Raw genomic sequence first — 24,330 nt, 5'->3', positions numbered from 1 at the left:
CCCGACAGACAGCATATTCGCTGCTTTTGTGACAGCTTGGTTGTCAACGCAGGGTTGCAGCCCCTTGGGGACCAGGGAGGAAAACTCTAAAGCCAGAACAGACCTTGGCACAACCAGGAGAGGCTGGCTGGTGGCAGGAACCCTTTCTGTGTCTGCCTTTCCCTCGCACAATGAGGCAGGTCCCAGTGTGGGCGCTGCCGCTGAGTAAAGCGCTTCCGCCTGCACTGGGCTCCCCCAGGGCGCCAGGTCTCTGCACCGACTCTTGCAGGCAGCCCTTCCTCCAGCCTGGGAGGGGTGGCAGTGTTGCTGTCCTCACTTCACAAGTGAAGGGAACAGGAAGGAAAGTGACTTGCTTGGGGCCTCTGCAGCCGTGGCTCATGTGGCAGCTGGGTGTGCTCGCTGTCCCACCCCCGACACCCACCAAGGCCTGAGACCAGATGAGAACCTGGCCTGACCCTCTGCCCCTCGCCTTCTCTCAGTCCCCCCCCTACAGCTCGGGGAGCTACGACTCCATCAAAACCGAGGTCAGTGGCTGCCCCGAGGACCTGACGGTGGGCCGGGCCCCCACAGCAGATGACGACGATGATGACCACGACGACCACGAGGACAATGACAAGATGAACGACTCCGAGGGCATGGACCCAGAGCGCCTCAAGGCCTTCAATGTGAGCGCCCGGGGGACGCGCGGGCGGGGCGGGCCGCAGCCGGGCCAGCCCTTCCCACAGCCTGTGTCTCCCGCAGATGTTTGTGCGTCTCTTTGTGGATGAGAACTTGGACCGCATGGTGCCCATCTCCAAGCAGCCCAAGGAGAAGATCCAGGCCATCATTGAGTCGTGCAGCCGGCAGTTCCCCGAGTTCCAGGAGCGGGCCCGCAAGCGCATCCGCACGTACCTCAAGTCCTGCCGGCGCATGAAGAAAAATGGCATGGAGATGGTGAGCCCCGAGTCCTGGCCCGCTGCCCCTGTTCCACTCTGTGCTCTGCTCCGGGGCTCCCCGACATCCTCCCAGCGGGGGCGCTTCGCCCACAGCCCTCCTAGTCCCCCTGGAAATAGGCGTCATGGGCCTTGGCTCACAGAGGAGGGAACCAAGGCCCAGAAAAATCGCACAGCTCCATAGATAATGGGGCTCCAAGCCCGAACCCCAGCCCTGCCCCACCCACCTCTAGGGCCGGGTCTCTGCATGCCCCACCAGTGGCCCCATCCCCGTTCTGCCTGCAGACCAGACCCACACCTCCTCACCTGACCTCGGCCATGGCAGAAAACATCCTGGCAGCTGCCTGTGAGAGCGAGACGAGAAAAGCAGCCAAAAGGATGCGCCTGGAGATCTACCAGTCCTCCCAGGTGCCTGCTCGCTGCCAGCCTCCGGGGTGGGGAGGGCCCTCAGTTATTCCGCAGACACCGTGGGCGCTGGGTGCAGAGGAAGTAGGGAGGGCAGTCCTTAGGTGGCAGTGGTGCTACCCCAAGGAGGTACTGAGGTAGTGGGGGGAAGAGCCGGGGCCAAGGGCCCTGCAGACCTAGGAAGGGGATCTGGACTTCCGGAGCCCTGAGAGTGCTTCCAGCTGGGCACGACCAGATCAAATCTGCCCTGAAGGGGCTGAGCAGATGGGGGGGCCTAGGGGAAGGCTGTGGGCAAGGTGACCAGGGAGAGGGCAGAGTCCTGCAGGTCATAGCACTGGTCCCAGTAAATCTGGGGCCACAGCCGCCATCCGCTCCTGTGCAGGAATAGGGTCGGGGCTTCCCACGCCTGTGGTTCCCCAGCACCTCCCTCCCCTTCTGCAGGACGAGCCCATAGCCCTGGACAAGCAGCACTCCCGGGACTCCACAGCCATCGCCCACTCCACCTACTCACTGCCAGCCTCCTCCTACTCCCAGGACCCTGTGTACGTCAACGGTGGCCTCAACTACAGTTACCGTGGTTACGGGGCCTTGGGCAGCAACCTGCAGCCCCCTGCCTCCCTCCAAACAGGAAATCACAGTAATGGTGAGTGCCAGACGCCTAGGCTCTCTGGCTCCCTGAGCAGCACCCAGTTTGTACCGTGGCCTTGGGAAGGGGGCAGGGCAGGTGGGGCAGCAGAGGCCACAGGGACAGTGACTCCTTCCTGGCACAGGCAGTCTCCCCAGCTCATAGTCTTAGTCAGTCCTTAGGTTAGAAGGCAAGGTTAAAACTAACAGCCTGCCACTCCTTCCTCGCCGCCCAGGAGGCTTGCTGGGCCTCTCCCTGGTTCTGTCCCCGCACTCCTGCACCTCAAGGGTCACTGTGAGCAGAGTCCCAGCCGAAGCCCTGCTTTTCACCTGAATTGAGCCTCCCCACGCCCTCGTCTTACCCCAGATGACAAGTCCCAGTGAGATGGTTGCTGGCCCAGGTCTCACAGAGTGGATGGCAGTTGATCTGGCCCCTGCCTGGCCTAGTCCAGCTGCAGCGGCTTCAGGCAGGTCACCTCCTGCTCCAGGCCACGGCTCATGACCTTTACCCATGAGGTGAAGTTTCTTTCACTTGGGTGCAGGGCCTCAGCCCTGGTCCTTGCACTGTGGGGCCCCATTTGGGGCAATGGTTAGCCTTCTGTGCCTCCCTCCTCCATGAGCCAGTGACTCCCTAGATGCTCCCTGTAACTCCTCTCAGGAGATTCTGATGTGGACAGACACAGACCAATATTGAAGTAAAAAATCTCCAAAAGATAGAAACCTCACCATGGAGGTTAGGGGCTGCCCTGAGTGGGGACCACAGGCCCTTTCACACTGAGACCTGGGTGGTGGCCGCAGCAGGGCAAGAGCGGGTTCCCTGGTGGAGAGGAGCCGGCTGGCCTCCAGGAGCTGGCGGGTGTGGGTGCAGGGGATCCCAGGGCCTCTTGAGCCAGGCCTTTGGATTTCCTGTGTGCAGGGGAAGCCACAGTTAGGCTTTAAGCCTGGTGCTGTCTGCGTTTTGGTGAGGCTTTAATGGGGTGGACAGGAGGCAGGAGCAGTGTGCTCTGGGAGACCTTCGGAGGTGAGAGGAAGAGCCAGGGGTGACAGCAAGCTGCTGCTGGAGGAGTAGGTTAGAGGAGACTCTGGTGTTAGCTCTTGGCTGAATGTGCCTGAGAATTCCTGAAGCCCCCAGTCTGTGGCTGCAGGAGACCCTCCCTGTTCCTGGGCCGCGAGGAAAGGGGCCAATCCCTCCCTACCCCTGGCAGAAAGCCCGGGCACCCTCCACTCACCTTGCCCCCCCGCCCCCCAGGAAGTATGTGTGGGTCCCTGGAAGATTCCTGCCTGGGCTTAAGTTCTCATCCCTTCCTAATGCCTCTTAACCTAAAATAAGAGGCTGCCTGGCCCTAATCCCCGAGGCTGAGGCCAAAGTGGCCGGCTGCAGCAAGGGACAGAATGGCTTCCTGCTTTCTGTCCAGGAAGAAGCCCCGTCTGACAGCCCTGCTGAGTGAGGGCCCTGTTAGAGTGTGTCTGGAGACAGGTGCCAGGGCAGGGAAGTTAGAGCCCCCGTTGTGCATGGGGAGAGTCCTTCCCAGGTGGCGGGCCATGATGATAAGCCCCCACTGGTGCCACACAGCAGGGCCTGTCTCACGCCACAGCTGTCAGGGCTGCCCCATTGGCCTCCCTTGAGGGCCGGGCCTGCTACCCTCCTCACCCTGTTCACACACTGGCCAGAGAGGCTTCAAGGAAGGCACTAGCTCTGCCACTGTACCTTGGTCTCCCTGGCTTCTCAGAGCCAGGAAGGTGGTGAGGTCACGGAGGCAGAGATCCTCCCACTGACCTCCTTATCTGGGCAGCACATGTCCTGTGAGCACCGGGTTTGAATCCTGCAGTTGGAAGAACTCCACAGGCAGTCCCAGTCTCACTGCCCTCCCAGTGGCAGCCCTTTAACCAGGGTATGGGCATTTCTCCTGTGCTGAAGCATTGTCACTGCATCAGCTTGGGTCACTGCTGCAACATGAGTTTTTTTGGGCGTGGCGAAAAAAGAAAGAAAAACAGGATGCTTAAACAAGGGTTTGATCAGTTTGGCACCTTGGCTGGGCAGTGGTATTAGCGGGTCAGAGCTCCTCACTTTGCTCACGCTTGGATCTGAAAATGCACATCAGCCCAGAGAGACTGTCCTGCCTGGGTGCTGGGCAGCTCTGCCCACTCCTGCCCCTCTAGTAATCACCCGGCCACCTGAGTGTCTGCCTCGAACCAGAGCCCGACAGGGAGAGTCAGAGGGACAGCTCTGAGCCCAGGACTGAAGAGGACAAGGCTTGGGGGAGGCAGGAGGATAGAGAGGAAGCCCAAGCCAGCTCACACCAGCTGTAGCAGGTGACTCTAGCCTTCCTCTGCCATCCCCAGGCAGTGTCCAGAGGGGATCAAACCTGGCAGCAGCCAGGAGCCAGCACGCGCAAGTCCAGGGATGTTCCTTAGCAAGCCAGTTCCTGGGGCCTCCCATTTGACATTCATGTTCTCTTGTCAAAGAGGAAGTTAATCCCATGTGACAAGCTGTCCCATCTTAGATTCCAACTTCCTTCCCCATTTGGGGTCCGCACCAGCTTCTTTTTGGCAACAGTCGAGTTTCTGTAATTTCTTCCAAGGTTTTAACTTCCGGTCTAGATGTCTCTAGTGACAAGCGCTTGTCCATCGCTGTAGCACCATAAAAACTGCTACTGTAGATGCAATAATGAGTGAAACCAGCTGTCAGAACTAATGGGGTATCAGGGAGATGGCTGGTAACTGAGTACAGCCTCACACACCCAAGTAAGATAACTTCTGCTTGGGGAGGGGGGTGCGGGCATAGGGAGAGTGACTCGGAGAAGGCTCCCCAAGGAGGTCCCACACCGCCAGATCCCTTCCTTTGGCTGTTTGCTTGCTGAACACCTCGAAAGAATTGAACACAGAATTGAACAAAGAATTGAATTAAATTGAATTTAAATTCTAGGAGCTTCCATGCTTCCTGGAAGCCCTTTGCCAGTGCTGAGGGTCTCACTGGCATGGCTCGCCCCACCACAGCCTCACTGTGCTGCAGCTGAGGGCTGGGGCCTGGGGTAGTTAAGAATCTCCTGTGGAGCAGACCACCAGGCCAGGCTTGCCCGATGGCAAGAGCTGTTTGGGAAAGGTGGAGAGGAGACAGGACCTGGTGGCCCCACCACATAGCCCAGTACGTTTCAGTAAGCCTTGAGGCTCTCTCTTTGCTGGTACGTTCCAGGGCAAAGGGGAGGTGGCTGCTCTGGGTCCTGTCCCCACACGGCGACCCTCACACGGCCAGCCCACACTCTCCCGCCCTCGCAGCATCGCCCGTCCACCTCATTTGGACGCAGAAGAACTCATCAAAGTCAAGGGAGTTTGAGGTGTTGCAGCCCATCGGGAAAGGGCTTAGCCCTCCCAGCACCTTCCTGAGCCTGCTCCTCCAGCCCCTTTCCCTTGAGGCACAGTCCAGCCCTGCCTCTCTCCACACAGTGCCAGCAGTATCTTAGAGCCACACATGCACGTGCACAGTGCCATCTCCAGCCAACTGCTGCCCCTTCAGGCGCCAGCTGCCTCCCCAGTCACACATGATGATAAGGTCCCCTTCCTGGCAGGATCACCCTGGGGGCTCACAGGGAACAAACACCATGTTTCACCTGCAGGCCCCCTTCTAGGCCCTGGGGGTATAACCAGCGAGCCAGACGAGGATAGCATCAGGAGGCCGCGCCCGGTGTCTGCCGCCCTGCTCACCCTGGCTTTCCCTCTCCGCAGGGCCCACAGACCTCAGCATGAAAGGCGGGGCCTCCACCACGTCCACGGCGCCCACGCCCACGCCCTCCAGCAACAGCACCAGCCGGACCATGCCCACCGCCCAGCTCAGCCCCACGGAGATCAGCGCTGTCCGGCAGCTCATCGCCGGCTACCGGGAGTCCGCTGCCTTCCTGCTGCGCTCGGCAGACGAACTGGAAAACCTCATCCTGCAGCAGAACTGACCCAGCGGCACCCGGAGTGCACTGCCCCAGGGAAGGAGGCTCTCCCAGCCCCGGACCGGCTTCCCGCCTCACCAGTTGGTACCTTTTGTTTTTTGAAAGAGGTGGATCCAGAAGAGCTGTTTCTAGCCACACTCCAAGCGCCTGAGACTCTGGGCACAAGGACACTTTTTTTTTGGAATCTCACCACACGGGTGCTCTGACCTGCTTGGAAGAGGCCGACGGGGCAGCTCTGGAAGGGCTGGGGCTCCCCCTGACGAGGCACTGGGGCCACAGCTCTATTTAGAATCATCTTCGTGGACCCTGATGTTAGAATCCCACCCCCAGATAATTACCTTTCAAGTCTTAGGTGAGCAGAATTGCATATTTATTGAGAAAAACAAAGTGGACCCTTTCTTCCTCCCCCCTTAGTAATTTATTTTTCTGAAAATGGATTCTTTTGTGTTTGTACAGATTGCCAGTCTGTGTCTGTCTGATCAGAAGGCTGTATCCCTGTGACCTAACATTCCATATCACTACACTGGCGCGGGCTGGGGGCCGGCAGGGCGGGGGGGCAGCGGGCTGGCTGGCCCTCTGAGTGCCCAGCACCGCCAAGCAGGAGGACCTCACCCACACCCACTGCAAAGCAGAGACAAACAAAAGCGGCTCCCCCACCCCATTCCACAGATGCCCCAGTCACACGGTCACCTGTATTCTACCTCACACTCCAGCGTGGGCTTTTCCAGGATGTGCCCTGAGCCTGTTCTGAATGGCTGTCTCCCACCTCCCCCACCCAGTGTGTCTGCCTGGGAGGTGAGTCCAGACGGGGGGCCAGGAGCTGGAGCCCAGAGAGGACCTTGGCCCTCACAAGCAGCAGCCCGCCGGGCCCTAGCAGGACAGGGTGCCAGGAGACGGCAGCCGGGCAGCAGGGCTTGCCCTCACCCTGCCACCATGGAGCCAGGCCTGGGCCCCTCGGACCCCTGCCGGGAAGGGCCCCTTTCTTCAAGGTGAGCCCCTGGCTGTCAGGCAGCCATCAAACAGGAAAGGCAGCTCCCGTCCCCTGCCCCTGTGGTTGGAGCAAAGGGACCATCAGCAGAAATGGAGAAGTCACCTGGGTTCTCCTAGGACCAGCCCTTCTGAAGGGGCCAGTCCTGGAAGAAACCCATCCTCTCTGGAGTGTGAAAAAGGGCAAAAGATAAGGCTGGCCTGGTTTCCTTGCTCCCCAGTAGGCACTTCCTCTTGCTCAGTGCAATACCTACCAGTGCTGCTAAAACCAGGGATTTGCCCAGACCTCACAAGGCCCACAGGGCCTCTCCATGCAACACTCCGTAGCCATGACAGCAGCTCTCTGCTGCCGCCCCTGCCCAGAGCTGGCAGACACCCTCTGTTGCCTTTCCTCCCTCAGAGCAAAGAGGTCCCAGGGAGCCAGGGCCAAGTGGACCCTAGGATAGAGAGCCACTTGACCCCAAAGCAGGCATCCCTTTCCCAAACCAGCTTTTCTGCAGCCAACTGCCTCCGGGCACTGTGGCAGACCACCCTCAGGAGGCGGGGGAGGGGGCTCCAGACTGGATGCCTCCCACGCCTCAGATCCGACACTGAGCTATGGGCCCTGGATCCAGAAAGTCTGAAGGGTAGGGTGCCCACACCCTACAGGCTTCCAGCGCCCCACCTCCCAGCCACACCACCTCTGCCTTCCATCTGACCGATCCCCAGGCCTCCGGTCGGGGCCAGGATGCGGAGACCCACCCTTAGCACAGCACAAGCTCCAGTGCCCAACGCCTCCCCCATCCCAGCGTCCACATGTCCAGCCCCCACCTGCTCAGTTCTACTCCCAGACATTTAAATTTGTGTAAATATTTATTTTTGTGTGTGAACAATACTACAAAGTAATCAGTAGATCTTTTGCAAAATGTTACCCCAGGCAATTTGTGAAAATCTTAATGTTGGAAACTGGCAGAGACAATCGCCGCCTTAGAATCCTTGACGTCAAGTTGTTTCACATGTCATTTCTCCTCCCAGAGGCAGTACCCAAGCCAGACAAACGGTTTGCTTTTCTGAACAGACAGGAGTGAGCAAGACTGGGGAAGGGGCTCGCGCCACCACCCACACGAGGAATTAAGAGCTGAAGATTAGTATAAGCTACAGTTTGAAGTTGTGTTTTTCTGAGTCACGCTTGTCCTTACTGCCCAACTTCAGCAGCCTCAGCACCGTGGTGAGAGTGTAGGTTCAATGTGCTTCAAAGAGAAAAGAAACAATGCTAGCAGTCAGGGTGCACTGGGCCCCCCAGAGCCCCTCCAGGACAGTGGATCCTGTCTCACCCATCCCGCTTCTTGGGTGGGCTCCTTCCTACTGAAGCTACACATGAAGCCCTTGCGATGGCAGAATCAGGAGCAAGTTACTGTGTGTGGAAACAGGATTCCATTCGCTAGTTCTGTCAGGGAACTCGTTCAGTTTTGCTTTTGTTTTAAAAGATGCAGCGTCAACCCTGGAGGGCACCACTGAGCTGGTTCTGCTGAAAGGCGCTTGCTGCTGTCCGTCCCCCACCCCCGCCCCACCCCCACCCCCACCCCAGGGACTGCCTTCTCCCAAAGGGAGCACCCAAAGCCCAGCCCCACAGCCACTTAAAGTTCTTATGGGGGGGCCTCAGGACATCCATGAATCACGTGGGATCCTAAATTACAGAGGTAATGCAAGAGTGGAATACACCCATTCCAGAGTCTTTGCAGGGGGCTAATCCCACGAAAAGGGTAGAACCAGGAGAAATGGGAATCTGGTCTTAGTGGTGGATCATCTAGTAAAGAGTATAACCCATCTGAATTCACTTTACCGTCACCACTCAGTTTATACCCAAGGACAGTGGGGAGGCGGAGGGGGACCGGCGGGGGGTGAAGAAGGTTTTTAGAGGATTTCAAACAGGTGGAACCCAGCCATCCCTGTTCCCAAGGGCCACTTATGACTCCAGGGGTGGTTATAGGATTAACTACCAGTTCATTTTCAAAATGCTGCTTTGAACTCAGAGGGTTGATACTTTTAATTTGTAATTTTTTGTAAAACTTTTTACAAGATAGTAAAGTATTTCACCAGAATACCAGTTTCAATCCGTCCATGGTCTGATTTTTATATAATTTAGTGGTGCTTTAGAAACTTTGTTTTTGTTGTTTATGAGCAAGACAGCTCAATCCTTTTTCGCCTGTATCTACCTAAGACCAATGTGAACCTTTGTATTTTTGCTCCTAATTTTGGACTCAGTGAAAGTGTACTGTTTACATGTACAGATGCCCCGGTCCCTGTGTGTCCTGCAAGACTCGCTCTTGAGGAGGAAGGTGCACCTCACTAAGCTCATCTGCTTAGCAAAGCCACAAAACAAAAACCTCTCACTTTTTACCTGTTTCCACCTAAAAAGAAAAATAAAAAACCTACACCACACTGAACTCAGATTTGCTGAAAAAATACTTTTCTATGCTCAGAAAAATCGTCTCCAGGCGGCAGACGGTCTGTGTGCCTCTGTCCTGTGGTCCATTTGGGAGCTGGGCTCAGAATGGAGACTTCCTATGGCTGCTGGTGGGTAACTGCATGGACAGGTGGAAAGTGAAAACGGGACTTGGCTGCCACTGGGGATGAATATAGCTCCTCTCCCGGCAGCCTGAGAATGGGAAGGTCACGCTGACTCATGGACCTTCAGGGACAAGCCACCCAGGAGTTAGGGACAACCCAAGGGGTTGCCGACCCTCTGGCATAACTGAGACATGTTTGGAAAGAGCGCAAGTTTCCTACTGGAGATGAGCTTTAGGACCTTCCAATGCAGATGGTACAAGCATCTCTTCAGGGTCCCCTGGGGCAGCTCGTACATGAGGCCCCTCTGGGGAGGGGCAGGGGGCTCCAGACAGTAAGCATATGGCACTTAAAGCAAACAGCAGATGGCACCAACTTTTAAAGGTGACTCTTTGTTACTTAATCAATGGCTTCATCTCTAAATTATATTTTTACAGATATGCACCTATGCAACTTAACGTGGCTCTTCTAAGCAGGTGAGGACTTCCTCCTCAATGCTCTATAAAAATTATTTGTGTTCTATATAGTGAGTTTTACCAGTAAATGTGGCTTAATATTTTAATTCTTAGAATGTGTCTTCTCTATGTGATGCAACTAAATTCTGTTTTGTTTGTGGAATGACTAGCACAGGCCAACTCCCTCTCCCCTCACTTAACAAAAGACCAATGAGCTGTTAATCGAGCTGTTATCTCCATGGTATTACTTGCTAAATGCACTGATTTCATAAGTATGTGGAATCCTTTTTCTTTGGAATCTGTATATCATATATAAGACTGAATCTACTTAATAAACACTGAATAACAAACTCAATGCCTGATCTCCACTATGTCCCCTCAAAAGCAGCACTGCTCATTCTGTTGCATCTGAATCTAGTTTGGCCCTGAAATGCCATTCTACCAGTAGAGTCCACCTCTTCCTCACCAATAAGCTAGCACAGAGAAGGTTCTTGGTAAATTTTCTCGAACACATAAACTTATCACTTTCTTTTTGCACCTCACCCACCAGAAAGAGAAGGAAAGGAACCTTTGCTGGTCCTCATCAGGTGCTCAGCACAGGCACGCACTGTTTTGAAATCTCAGTCGCCTTCCCAGGGAGGTACTCTTGCCCCTGTTTACAGATGAGGCAGGCACGCTGGGTACATGCCAAATCCGATTCAGCCAGTGACCAAGCAAGGTCTTAGACGCAGCTGTTTCCCTGCAAACTGCCCTCTTTGCACTCCCATCACGCCAGGGCGCAGCTCTTCAATGCACCAAACTCAGAAAGTAGTCCCCAAGAGCCAGCTGGGAAAACTGAGGAAGCACCATCCCTGGTCCTGAACCTTCAGGACTTGACTTCGGTTCAACCCAAAACCTGTGCTCCCACCTTGAGAGGCAAAAGGACTGCATTTGTTCCAAAGAGCTTTACTTGTATGCAGACTTTTTTCACCCTATATTTAATTTACATTAAACTTTAAGGAAAACGGGGAGGAATATGATTGGGGACAAACCTAGTTGTCATGAGTTTTTAAACAATTCTGCCTAAGTTAAAAGCATAAATGTAACATTTACAATTACAGTTGCATGTACACACATACTCTGTGGCAGCTGTTTTTAAAACATCTAGTTTGCAGTGACAGAAGAATCTCTCTCTCGTTTTTTTATGGCTACATCTGCAACCTGCACCGCAGCTTATGGCTACAAGGATCCCTAACCCACTGAGTGAGATGGATCAAAACTGCAACCTCATGGATACTCTACTATAGAGTTCTTAACCTGCTGAGCCACATTGGGAACTCTAGAATCCCTTTTCTTAAAGTGAAGTTCTGTGCAATAGCCAAATACATAAAATAGATAAAAGGTGAGAGGGCCATAGTTTGAAGCCACTGCCCGAGAGAGATACCCTGGGGCTGAGAATTATAAGGAGAGTAGCAGGTACAGTCAAAGCAGAAGGCGGCACATCATCTCTCACATAGGTAGACTCAGAGCAGCAAATCCTCAGTATAACTATGATGCCAAAACGACGCCTGTCCCAGCAAAAATACCACTGCCAAGCACCACCAAGGATTGGGCATGACACCGCCAGAACCAGACCCACTGTACGCAGGCCGCGCTGGCAACACTTACCTCCAGCCAAAGCGCTGTAGCTGCAGAAGCACTGGGATCCGAGAAGAACGTGCTTGAGGACGGAGAAGGGCTGCTCGGCCTCGGTCCAGCTTACGTGGGGCTCCAGACAGACGGCTGGTGTTAAGTGTAGAGGACGGTGCCTCCACAGAACAGTGAACGAAAATCTACTCGGTGACCAAACAGGTAAAGCTCCCTTTATGCAGTGTGTGGAAGGGGAAACCGCACCTGTCTAACTGTATTTTAAAAGTAACTTAAATGCACTAAGGAAGCTCAGAAGTTAAGAGGAAACCTAAGAAGAATCCTTTATAAAGTCATCTCTCCCTTCTTTTGTATAAGCCCAGCTTTTATCAGGCTTACTATCAGTCAAGGGGTTCTGCAGTGAGGGTCTCTAGCTGCCGAGCAGGCTGGTAAACCATCTGAAATAACACACACAGCTTTGTGGGTATGTGCATTCCTGGGGGGAGAGGCTCCAGAGCTCCCCCTGGGCTCTCAAAGGAGCCCATGTTCCCAGAACTGTAAGAACCGCTGTGCTGGGCGTTCCCTTGTGGTGCAGTGGGTTAAGGATTCAGTGCTGTCATTGCAGCAGCTTGGGTCACTGCTGTGGTGTGGGTTCCATCCCTGGCCGGGGAACTTCCATATGCTGTGTGCATGGCCAGAAAAAAGGAAAAAACCCTACTGTGCTGACAGCTGTCTTTTTCTCACTCCGTTTCCTTTATAGAGCTTCCAATCTACATGTTTCGGTTGTTAGAGATGTTCACTCTAGGCTTTCAAATTGATGCACAAAGACAAGAGGACGCATAGGGCACTGTCACCATTTGGTTTTCAAGCATTAACCACCAGGTCACAGAGCCTACCCTCTCCATCACTTTAAGTGGCAGACACACACACACACACATGGGGCACATAGCCTGTGCCACCTCCACTCAGGGCACAGGACGGGCAGGTGATTTATCCCTTGAAGCCCAAGGGATGTGGGTACACACACCCCCATGCAACCCTCTCAGGCAGGGTGTGACTTTCTCATGAGCAGGTTGGACATGAAAGAGATGGATGACGCCATGCCAGGCCAGTAAGACAGCACTCTTTCTGGATTCTGAAACGTTAGCTTTCCTTGTCCTCTGGACCACAAGTAAAATAAGCTTCTTCTGCCAAGTACCCAGTCTCCAAACTCAGGACTATGTATGTACTCAACTGTAGCAAAAGGCCGAAGGTTAGCCATCCCCTCCACCTGCCCCCTGCCCTCAGCGCCACAAGAGACCCCACGTCCACAGCCCCTCTCTGACGTGAAGGTCAAGCAAATAGGAGCCGTTCTGATCTCTACTGTAAGTTCACAGAGCTACTGTCTTGGCCTGGCGAGAACAAACAGGCTGGTGCCACACACAACTGTATAAAGTAGCAACTATTATCCCAAATCAGGGATGAGGAAGTTGTCAAAGGGTGAGTAACTTGCCCCAACCACTGAGCTGGTAGGAGCAATGCCCACACTCCAACCACCACACAGTCCCACCTCCTTGATGAGGTGCAACTGCCAACGTTAGTTCCCAACCCTGGCTTCTAACATCTTCTAAGCTCTGGCAGAAGCAATTGGGCAGATTCCATGACAGGAAGGCATGAGGACGTATCACCACCACCAGGCCCCCCATTCACCACACAGCCACCTACCATAACCTCTCCACCCCACTTGATCAAAGAGCAGCACCGCCAAATCAGCCTGGACTGCCCCAAACGTGTTCCATCACATGAAAACTCTACTTTCTCCAATTCACAGAAGACAAGCTAATGGATACATACTTTAATGAAGCTTTACTTCCAGCATTTTTTAGCTTTAGGCTTCTTTACATGCTGAGACAGCTTCTGATAATCACAAAGCCATGTATTTTAAGTATTCCAGCTAAGTGTGAGGACCTTAGCCGAGAAGTCAGTCCCTGCAGCCCGCCATCCACTCAGGCCCCAGCTCGTGCCGGCCCCTCCCTCACTGCTGCCTGCTGCTTCGGCGAGAGGTGCTTGGCTCTTCAAGGCCAAAACCAGTCGCCCTCCCCACCGCTCATCAGCTGTTGGGGATCTCTCAGCCATCTCAGTCTGAGCGAGGCGGCTGGGACAAGCAGCTGTGGGGGGGCATCACAGCTCATGGTTTTGAATCACAAGCAAAAAGGACCCCTGCCGCTGTCATCAGAGTCCTGCTTCCAGCCCCCACGGTGGATCACGGGGATGCTGACCACGCTACGCAGAGTCTAAAGCGACGCTGACAAATCACGCCTTTGGGACCAACCTCACAGAAGAACGCCACACGCAAGAATGTCAGCCCCGGAGCCACGGTGAGGTGGGCTGGTGTCTGCGCCTTTGGTGAGGCTTCTGCGCCCCAACCTGCCCCTCCTCCCACCCTGGCAGGGCGGCGGCAGAACATGACCGAGACCACAAGTGCAGGTTGTACAGGTTTATTTTTCCAAGACCACAGAGACATACAAGAGCAGTGCTTTCCCTGGCAGACCAGTTTCCAACTGTCCCCTAGAGCGGCCCCGAAGGTCACAGCAGAAGGAAGAAGAGGATCAAACACACTTGGGCCTCTGTTCCCTGTCTTTGGTAAACAGACTCTTGAAGCTGACAACTGGGACTTGGCCAATACTGCGCTTTAATCACCACCAAATCTTTGCCAATTTCCCACTCACGCTTCAGATGACAGAAATGCCACACTGGATGAAAAGTGAGGTTGGGGGAAGACCTTTCAGATGAAATGAGACTTGCTGAAGTCATACCAATTTTACAGCTCACACAGAAGCACTCACACGGGGAGGCCTAAGGTAAACAAGAAGGACGCTCAACTCACAGGTCGAGGTACAGGAAATAAGGCAGGAAGCAGGGTAAGGGAAGACGGCTATGGAGACATCTACTTGCTGGAAACACGCTGGGAGAGAGGCAGGCAGCAGGCATAGCTGGTTCTTCCTCAACCTGCTGTCAAAAGTATGTCCGGTGAAGGAGTTCTCTTGTGGTGCGGTGGGTTAAGGATCCAGCACTGTTACTGCAGCGGCCTGCGTCACTGCTGTGGCACGGATTCAATCCCTGCCCCAAGAACTTCCACATGCTGCAGGTGCGGCCAAAAATAAAAAAAAAATAAAAAAAAATAAAAAGTATGTCCAGTGGAGCCTTGTGGCCCCAAGAGCACATGGTCCCAGGTACAGCTGACAGGTGGTGACCCGGGTCTGGAAGGCCCCCTGGGGGCTGCCCAGGGCACTCACCCTCGGATTCAGAAGCACTTAACACTGGTGGTGGTGATTTGTCACATACGGCAGCGGGGAGCCAGTGAAGGTCAGAGGAGAAGAGACGAGAAGAGCAAGACGCATTTGCCCGGCAGCGAGTGGCCAGGCTGCCCGTGGCTCTGCAGGCGTTGGCAGGTCCACTGGTAACGGGGTGTTGGGCCACCTGGCAGGTCACAAGTCAATCAGTCCACCCCTCACATTGGGCAGCACCAAAAGCAGCGGCTCTGACATGGGTGGAGAGAAGTCAATTACACCACTTTAATGCAATGATGCCGAAGATGTAAAATAAGAGAGAGACGTTTGTGTTCTCTGTACAATACATCCATTTACAGAATCGGCCAGTACTGTGTACAACATATAAATACATGATAAAACATCAGAGGTGCATAGAGCATACTTACAGAAGCCAAAAGCTCACTTTATACATCCAAGGATAAAGAGTTAAAAATATAAAAATAAGAAAAACACACTGCTTTGAAATGTAAAATGACTTTCACATACACAGGTGCGTGGAGAGGCCCACTCCCAGAGTCCAAAGTGACGGAGAGGGTGTCGAGCAGAGGAATTCACCTGCCAGACGTCTGGACACCTGACTTACAAGGAGGAAACCCTATTCCCGACCCATTGTCCAAGCAGGTCTATTCAAGGTTCAGAAACAGGTTAAGTCCCAAACTGGCTTCAGCAACAGAACCAAAGGTCAAACTGGCTCCATCAACTGACAAATGACGGACGGTGACCCTGAGGTCAGCAGGTGCTTAAGCCCCCTGGTGGGCACTGCTGGGAGTGACTGTAAACCCTGTACTGGCTTCTTCCCCATCAGCTCCCCAGGAGGAGCAGCAGGAGGAGAGACGGCAGGGAGGGGGCAGTGGAAGACTGACGTTTCTACTCAGTTCACGCAGGTTAGCTCCCTAGGTGGGGAGCACAACCTTCTCGCTTCTGCTTCAAGTCCCTCAGGGTCTCAAGGAGGCTCCCGCACCACACCAAGCTCTGACTGAGTGAGAGCTCAGGCCGGCCGGCCTTGGGCAGCCAGCGAATTGCCCTGCAGGAAACCCTTCCAGCAAGACCAGAAGAGCCAACAGGTGGCAGAGGGGCTTTAGCACTAAAAATTTTAGGGAGAGGCAAGAGAATTCTTGCCTAGAGAGACAAAGTCTATTTTATCAATATTCTGTATACCGATTTAAGATCAATCATTATCAAAATACACACACTAAATATACAACTTTTCCCATGGCCATAATTTATTATCTCACCACAAGGCACAATACACAGAGCTTTGAGGGTCCAATACAGTCATCGTGACAGAACGCGCCGCAGCCCTGGCACATGATCATGGCTTTCAGGCTGCACGCACACTGGAGCGAGATGCTTTCCACCGTGCTGCTGTCGGTGAACATCTGCAAGGAAAGTGATGCACTGTGGCTCGCACCAAAGTTTGCTTTGTGGCTCAGCTGCACCACACTTCCAGCAAGGCCTTTGGGAAAGGTGGGGGAGCTGGAGGAATAATTAAAGCTGGTGGAACTGAGCTGGAGTTTGGAAAGCTTCCCATAAAAGGCCTGTTTGATGTTGAGTTGGGAGGGGATGGAAGAAGGCTCCAGAGGCTGACTGAGCCCTTTCCCAGGCTCTCGGGGTAATTTCCAGAAGGGCAAATCAAGGACAAAGGGCATCCCTTGCAAATGATCCACCAGCTCCCGAGGACCAGGCCCCATTGCCTTTCTGTTCTCTGCGTTTGCCTTGAGAGGCCCCCCACCAAAAATCTTCTCACTCTTGATTCTGTCAAAAGAGGCAGGCGGTGGCTTTGGAGCCCAGTCTTCCCTGGCAGTCTGTACCCCACCAGACACGGAGTTCTTGCTTGGAGCCAACTTCCTACTGGGAAAAGTGGGAGGGGCATCAGCAGGCAGTGGCGCTGGCTCCACAGGCCTGGGGCACTGAAGGGCTGCAGCCTCGTTCTGGGAGCCAAAGAGCTTCTTCCCTTGGCCTCCAGCACTGTTCTGGTCACCCAGGGCCCGACCTGCCGGATCGGGACCCAAGGAGACCGCATTTGGAGATGAGAAACAAGGGGCTCTCGAGGTAGTGAGATTTCCTGGACTTGTGCCTGGGGCGGCACTTGAATTACTGCTCTGGGTCAGATGACCAGCTTCCTTTTGATCTTTAAAACTGAAAGAGGAGGACTGCTCTTTGGAGTCCACTTCCACTTTCCCAGAGGCAGCCACTGGGTGTGTCACTGGATAGAGAGAGTCTGAACTTGGGGCTTTCTTGGAGATTTCCGAGGACGCTCCAGGAACCTGGGTAACCTGCAGGCTGGCAAGGCCGGTGCTTGCTTCACGGCTCTCAGGTAGAAGAGACTCCTTCGAGGTTCTTGACGAACTAGGACTGCTCCTACCAACCTCGTAACTGTTTTCCCCAGGATCTTGCAAAGATTGTGTCCCCAGGGAGCCGCCATGGCTCTGCTCTTTCGTAAGCGGCAGTTGTGGGGATTCGGGTTTGCTGCTCCCATGGGCTGGAGGAAGAACCTTCTCTAGGGGTAGGCTGCCCTGCAGCAACTGCATCACGAGTGGGTTGGTGGCCTCCACTGAGGACGTGGGGCGGCCAAGAGACACGGGCCTCGGCTGGTACTCAGTACTGGCCAACAGCAGGGAGTCTGGGATTTTGGGGGGAACTGCACATACTCGAGACACCCAGCTCTGAGGAGCAACCATGCTGTCTGTCCTTGTGACCAGACTCGGGTCGCGGTGCACCTCGGGGAGTGCGGCGGAGCCATTCCAATCATGTTTCTCAGCCTGGTCTGCCGCCGAGGACCTCTCCTGCACTGCGGCTTCACCAGGGTCGGCCTCGCTGCTGTCCTCAGAGAAGTGGCCTTCAAAGTCAGAGGCTGTGTCTGTGGACTCGCTGTGAGGACTCAGGGCTTCAGAGTCTCCATTGATTCTCAGCTTTGCAACTTCTAGCTGCCTGTTGCCAGCGCGGTCAGCACACCCTTGAGATGGCACTGCCCAGAGGGAAGCCAAGTCATCGAGGGGATCCAGCCCCTCCTCAGCTGTCAAGGCCCCAGGCAACCCCGGAACGAGGGGAGCAGCTTTGTCCCGCTCTTCTCCCACCTGGGGCTCAAGAGGTGGGGCACCTTTTCTGGAGGTGGGTTCAGGCTGTCTCACTGACCCGTCATCTGACAGGCCAGGCATCCGAGGAGCAGCACCAGCGGAGAAGAGAGCCTCACTTTTCAAGTTTCCTTGTCTAGCAGCTCTTTCCCTGGTGGGTGGGCCCGAGGCACTGAGTCCTGATTCATCATCAAACTGTCTGTCCTGCAGGCAACCAGCCAATGATTCAGGGATAGAACATGGGGTCACATTCTCAGGGTCCTTCACGGTGGGATTACGGTCACTGTCCAGAGCCTGGCTGGTGCCTCCTTCTAATACAACATCCCCTGCTGGAGCCTGAACAGGACTGTTCTCCAAGGGGACTGGGGGTCCTTGCTCCCCATTATCGCTTTCCCAGGAAGTGGCACCAGACCCACATTCGGTTCTACCTCGCAGATGCAACGTGGGCTGTTCAACTAACCCCTCAGGTGCTGGGGTTCTGGAGGACAGTGGGGGCAGAGCCTGGCATGGCTGGTCCCCAGTGGGAGCAATGGGGAGCTGGGAGGCATCTTCCAGCCCGCTCCTGAGGACATCTGGAACCCTCTGTAGAGGGCAGCTCTGCTCCTTTCTGAGCAAAGCCAGGTCTTCTCTCCTGGCTCTGGACATGGCAGTTCCAGCCTGGACAAGCTCACCGTTTAGAGGATGAGGCGGCAGTAGTTGTGTTCGCTGTAGATCTGACGCACACACTCCAGGGGCACTCGGGGCTCCCCTGGGCTCAGGGTGGCCACAGGCCTCACCACCATCACCACTGCTGCTGCCTCTGCCACCTCCCTCATCGGTGGCCCCGCCGCCACCTCCACCCGGGCCACCCCCCCCTCCGATGGCAGTGGTGGCCGCCTCTCGATGGCAGTGGTGGCCTCTCGCCCCTCGGACTTGCAGAGCACGGGCTTTAATGTCTGCAAGGGTCCTGGCGCCAGTCCAGCCCCGGCAGGAGGACTCCGTGATGGGGACGATGCGGGGGCATATCTGGTAAGTGGGCTGACCTTTAACCACCCAGGGTGGTTTGATACGTGAAAGCTGAATCTGCAAGAGAAGAATGAGAAAACAGTTTTAACTGACTGAGTGCTATGGCCTAGGAACTATAAAGCTAAACTGGGACTCTAGTAGCTCAGGGGTCATAGCCTAGAGAAGGAAAATGTTTTCCTTAAAAATGAAATAAGCATGGAAAGATGGCTGTCCAAGACACCACACCATTCTGAGGAGATTCTGCTCAAGGGCTCTTATATGCCACACTTCCACATTTGATTTCTGGTGGGACTGTGTGAGTCACTACACAAAAGAATCTACTACTACCTAATAAAAGATTTTAAAACCCCAGAGGATTCTGACCTCTAGAGAGAACTTCAACAGAGTGAACAAACAAGTGAGGAAGAAAAGAACTTTATCCCCCTGGCATTCAAGTCAATCTCAAGAACAGCTCTCTTCTAGAGAGTGCCACACCCCCACATAATTAATACAAGGGCCCAGGGCCTTCTGTCCCTGCCAAGGAGTCCCATTAATCTCCTGTCCCTTCAAGGGGACTGGGCCTAGGGCAGCCAGAATCAAGCAGCCTCCTACCCGGATGGGCGGGACTTTGGGCTCCTCTTTGGTGGGCTGTGGCTTTTCGGTGTGAACACTTTCAATTGTGTTACGAAAGGACTGACGATCTTCAAGCCGGGGCTTCTTTTCGGGAAAGGATGCAGAGGCTGCCTGCTCCAAGGATTTCCTCTTCTGATCCTTGGGTTCCTGATCCACGGTCTCCTGAGGCACGCTGGGATTTCTGTCTGGAGACGTGGAGACACGTGCCAGGTCATCTGGACTGGGCTGCATCCGGGAAGCCACAGTTTCTGCCGGGGATTTGGGACTCTCTGAGGTGGGTGCTGTGGAGGATGTGCCAGCTGGATGGGGACTGCCCACCCCTACTGCATCAGTCTTAGCCTCCCCATCCTTGTAGAGGGGGATGTCTGGTGCCACAGACTGTGTGTCTTTAGCAATCTCTGCTTGTTCTGGCTCCTGTTTTTTGTACAGATTCCTTCGGGCTCTGGTTCGGAGATCTGGCCGAGAGCGTTTCTTGAAATGCCCATCTCGCTGTCGGGTGGCCTGGCCACGCTGTGGTCGTGTTGATTCTCCTGGGACACGCAAGTCACTCTTGATTTCAGCCTCCTCCTGGCCCACATTCTGCTGCAATGACTCTTCTTTGGTCAAACCCAATCTGCAAACCAAACTCACACCATCAGTTACAAGGGCAGAGAGGGCACGTCTATTTTACTTCTATGAACAACATACACCCAGATGTTAGATCTCTCAGAACAAAATTAATCTGTATGGTACATAATGCTAACCACAGAAAAACCTGTGTCAGCTTCCCTCTGAATGGCACTAAACTGAATGAGAGTCACTGCAACCTCCTCATCTCCAGGCGACCTATAGGCTTTGAGAACAGCTGCCTCCATTCCCCCAGAGGCCAGACCAGGACTCATAGCGCCAAGAGCCTTACTTCTGTCCATAGTAGTCTTCGAAGAACTTTTCTTTCCACTGTTCCACCTTCTTTTCCTTCTCCATTTCCTGTCGTATCCTGACTTGCATCTCATGAGTGAATTCGCCTAGAGAGAAAGAAAACTTTTCAAGTGGTTCATCAAGGATATTCATGTCTGTCTTACGAAAAGCTAATCTTGTAGTTCTATCATGTCAGAAGTTTTCTAAATAACATGTAACTGTGGTGAGTTTGGAAATCTTTTTTTTTTTTTTGGCTACACCCGCGGTATGCAAAAATTCCAAAGCCAAGGATAAAACCTGTGCCACAGCAATGACCCAATGCACAGCAGTGATAATGCTGGATCCGTCATCCGCTAAGCTATCAGGGAACTCCTGGAAATGGTTTTTTAACACTATCTTCTGGCTCCTGTCTCCACTGGAGGACCTCTCACATCATGCTCTTACTCAGTACAGAACACGTCCATTCAGGGAAATGTACTCTTCCCTAGGGCAAGCAGTTCTTCAAAGGCAAGCAGCACAATGACCAAAGAAGCAAAACAAAAACAAACAAGAGAATCACTCTTACTCCTCGTGCAGAAAAAAGTTAACACAGCAGGCTTAGAGAGAGGGCTGCTGACAAGGTGGGCTCTTGGCTGATATCTGGGAACTTGGATTTCAGGAGGGTCCCCACCCCTAACCAACAGGAATGGCTCACTGTGCCTGGAGTCTATCCATGGTGAGCCCCTGCTCTCCTCTGGGGGCTCTGGAATGTGGGTATGCTCCAGGCACAGGCTTCCTACATGATTGATCCCAGGAAGAGCCCTAGGCACCAAGTCCTTAACAGGCTGCCCTGGAAGACTGCATTTCCCATATGCTGCCAAAACGCCCTGCTGAGGGAACTGAGCATATCCTGGGTGACTGCACTGGGAGAGGGCCTGGGAAGCCTGCACCTGCTTTCCCTGGACTACACCCCAGACATCTTTTCCCTGTGCTAACTTTGCCCTGTATTCTTCTGCTGAAATAAATTACAGCCGGAGTACAACTACATGCTGAGTCCTGCAGGTCCTAGTAAATCATCGAACCAGAGGAGGAGGGGGGCGCAGTGTGTGTCTGTGAAACCTCCCAGAACCTTTCCCATGTAGCTTCCCCACAAAACTGAATTAAGAGAGGCTAACAATCACTGTATGTGGCAATGTCTCCAAAGACAGAGCATGTGGTGGAACTTAACAAGCAGGTCCAATGCCACGGTACACTTTCTTCCATCCGCCCAGACAATGCCCTGGTTACTGCAAGAATAGGAGGTTACAGCCTTAATGATCAAGAGGCAAGGCAGACAGATATACACACAGTGGAAGTCCAGATACTCCTGTACGTTCTTTAGCACTACGGAGCACATCAAGACCTACCATGTCTATCAGAAGAAAGCCCGCCTCATACTAAATGCCCCTTGAATAAAAGGCAAGAGATGGCTGAAAATGAGTGTTTGGGTTTTAAATACCAGAAAGTGACACCACACATGGGAGGCACCACTCAAGCCACTGAGATGAGAATGTCTACTCACCATCAGCCAGGCGTTCCCGCCAGCTCTGGGCCGCGTGGGTGAAAAACTCGTTGTTCAGTGCACTGCTGCTGAGACGTAACAGGCCATCCGTCCCCACCTAGAAAGAACGAGGTCAAAAAACGAATAAATAAATAAATTTAGAAAGGGAATAAAAGCCGGCCCAGAGAGAAGCAAAGAGGAAGCTGCCTGTGTGTACCTGTCTGTCTACTTCAGGCAGGAGGAAGAGGAGCTGCTGCTGGAAGTGGGACGGCAACGCGTGGAAGGTCCGAGAGTTGATCAGGGCCCGGAGGTTGGTATTGACGAGAATGGACCCAGGCGTCTCAAAATCTATCTCTTCCCCTCTGTTGCGCTTCATCTGACCTGTGATTTTTCAAGCAGTAAGAAACAAAATATAGGTGTTCAGCTTCTTAAAGCAAAAAAGCAAATACCAACAGAGGGAAAACTTTGGTGGCAGCACCCAAGCTACCCAGAACTTAGCTGCACACAGTCTGCTCAACTGTCCAGTCTATCCTAACCTAGCGGTTACCAGTATTCTTTCCGGGTTACTTCTGCTGCCATCAAACCTAAGAGAACACTTGGCCTTGCATCCTCTCAGACAAGACTTTGTAGCGTGCTATGCTACACTCTTCCCACAGAAAACCAGGCAAGGGGCAAGCTCTGAGCTTCCCTCAGAACTGGAGAACAGGCTTAGCAAAGCCAACAGGAGAAATTATGGAAGGTGTATAAAAGCAAATCCATTTAGAGTCCTACAGAAAAATCTGCAGAAAGCTTCTGTGAATGGGTTGGAAACATAGGACTTCCATGCAGAAAGGCACTAAGGGTTGCTTAAAGCCCACTGAAACGTCAATACTGCTCACAAAAGCCTCAGTGAATGGAAGAGAGAGCTCTGAGACTTTAAGACTGAGCACTACTGATGAGTGGGAGAAACTGCAAGACAGAAAAGCTAGTAGCCACTTGGGCAATGGTTTATTCTGATTTTCAGGAGCCAAGGTTAGTCTTCTTAATGGTTTCATGTGGCCCCTCTATAAAAAATAGCATGTGGGCTTCGAGAAACAAATACTGAAACAGCAAATCACATACTAGCCTTGCACACAGCCCTGCCGGGGGTGGGAGGTACACACTATGGAAGGCTTGCACCCCCAAACCCAACACAAGCTTCCACTCAACATACTAAGTTATAAAAAAAGGGCGTCTGACAGAGACTACAGATGTTGAGAACATAGTTGGCAGGATGCTATCAAAGAAAGAAAACAAATGCTAAAATTCCTCACTGAGAAGCTCAAAAGCAATTCCCACTCTCTTGAGCACTTACTAAGCAATATCAAGGCAGGCACAGGCTAGGCCCTTAAAGGGACATACAAGAAGCAATGTGGCACCATCTCTGCCCACAGGGAGTTCTCTCAGAGTCTAGCAGAGAAAATCTGCATTAAATAACCAAAATGCAAGGTTAAAAAACCAACAACAACAACAACAACAAAAAGTAAAGGGCCACCCAGGAAGTAAAAATAAACTGTAAAGGAAGTGGAGCAGAAGACATCATCTTCTCTCTAGGCCTGCAGGGGCCCCCTTACAGGCAGAGAAATGAGTGCCGAGCCACTCACCTGTGGCTGGCTTCCGGAAGCCTCTCAGGAGCGGGGCAGGGTCCCGGGCGACCTCGGCCTGGCCACGAATAGCAGCGCTGCCCAGGGCCAGAGAGCCGCTGCTGCTGCTGGACGGGCTGCCGCTCTCGCCATCGGCGTGGCGGCCCGAGAACCCTGAAGGCACAGCATTCCACTGGTCAAAAGTATCACACGCCGCGCCCGTGGCTCTCAGACAAGCTTACTTCTCCCAGCTCTCCCTGAAATGCTGCCAGCGATACTGGGGGCTTCCATGGCCCCGCCCTGGGCTGTCAGAGATCACCACCTCCTGGTCTGGCTTTAAAGCATCACGTAAGAATGCCAAACCGCCATCTCAGTTTGCACAGCACCTCGCCTGTTACAAAGCACCTGCACACGCCTTCACTGGACCCTTACGACAGCTCTGGGAGGCAAAGGGAGGGCGCCCAGCAGAGCCTGGCCCCAGCACCTAGGTCAGGTCTCACCACCACTGTGCCGGAGGAGGCGCAGCACCACCTAGTTCAGAAACTGCTGCTGCAGGGAGGCGGGTCCCCAGGACCCGAGGAAGGAGCGTCAGGATCACCAGCTTACACGTACCTGATGCAGATTCCACGTGGGCCCCGTTTACCTTCAGAGGAGTCAGGACAACTCGAGGCAGCATCACCCCGGTCTTTTTCTTCTGCTTGTTTGCCTATATTCCCAGAGGGAACAGAAAAAGAGCCCGAGTCACCTGCAGGTCCACAAGAGCAGTCCTTCTCAAGCCCATCTCCACCCACTGTCTTGTAACACAGTCAGTATGGAAC

At 53.7% G+C, this 24,330-nt stretch overlaps 2 protein-coding genes across 13 annotated transcripts in view; one reads left to right on the top strand and one right to left on the bottom strand.

Annotated features, from left to right (window-relative positions):
- Positions 1-10,238, top strand: part of NOL4L (nucleolar protein 4 like) — a 130,765-nt gene extending 120,527 nt beyond the window's left edge. For all 10 annotated transcript variants that reach the window (XM_085003538.1, XM_021077429.2, XM_085003537.1 and 7 more), the window contains 5 exons: positions 480-665; positions 742-933; positions 1,218-1,340; positions 1,779-1,980; positions 5,685-10,238. In XM_085003538.1, the coding sequence (XP_084859664.1) occupies positions 480-665; positions 742-933; positions 1,218-1,340; positions 1,779-1,980; positions 5,685-5,905 (924 nt within the window). In that variant the 3' untranslated portion in view covers positions 5,906-10,238. The remainder of the gene's footprint in view (positions 1-479; positions 666-741; positions 934-1,217; positions 1,341-1,778; positions 1,981-5,684) is intronic.
- Positions 10,239-13,954: 3,716 nt separating this feature from the next.
- ASXL1 (ASXL transcriptional regulator 1) overlaps positions 13,955-24,330 on the bottom strand; it is an 81,358-nt gene continuing 70,982 nt past the window's right edge. For 2 of the 3 annotated variants that reach the window (XM_085003533.1, XM_085003531.1), the window contains 7 exons: positions 24,125-24,218; positions 23,534-23,686; positions 22,129-22,292; positions 21,933-22,029; positions 20,394-20,499; positions 19,475-20,108; positions 13,955-18,940 (listed from right to left, as the gene is read on the bottom strand). In XM_085003533.1, the coding sequence (XP_084859659.1) occupies positions 16,031-18,940; positions 19,475-20,108; positions 20,394-20,499; positions 21,933-22,029; positions 22,129-22,292; positions 23,534-23,686; positions 24,125-24,218 (4,158 nt within the window). In that variant the 3' untranslated portion in view covers positions 13,955-16,030. The remainder of the gene's footprint in view (positions 18,941-19,474; positions 20,109-20,393; positions 20,500-21,932; positions 22,030-22,128; positions 22,293-23,533; positions 23,687-24,124; positions 24,219-24,330) is intronic. The other variant, XM_085003532.1, reaches the window with a different exon arrangement.

Source organism: Sus scrofa, chromosome 17 (assembly GCF_054392235.1).
Source record: "Sus scrofa isolate SSC_HxYL_T2T_F1_AM1 chromosome 17, Sscrofa_HxYL_maternal_Yorkshire_Landrace_v2.0, whole genome shotgun sequence".
Lineage (NCBI taxonomy): Eukaryota > Metazoa > Chordata > Mammalia > Artiodactyla > Suidae > Sus > Sus scrofa.
This window is presented reverse-complemented; position numbering and strand designations above follow the sequence as displayed.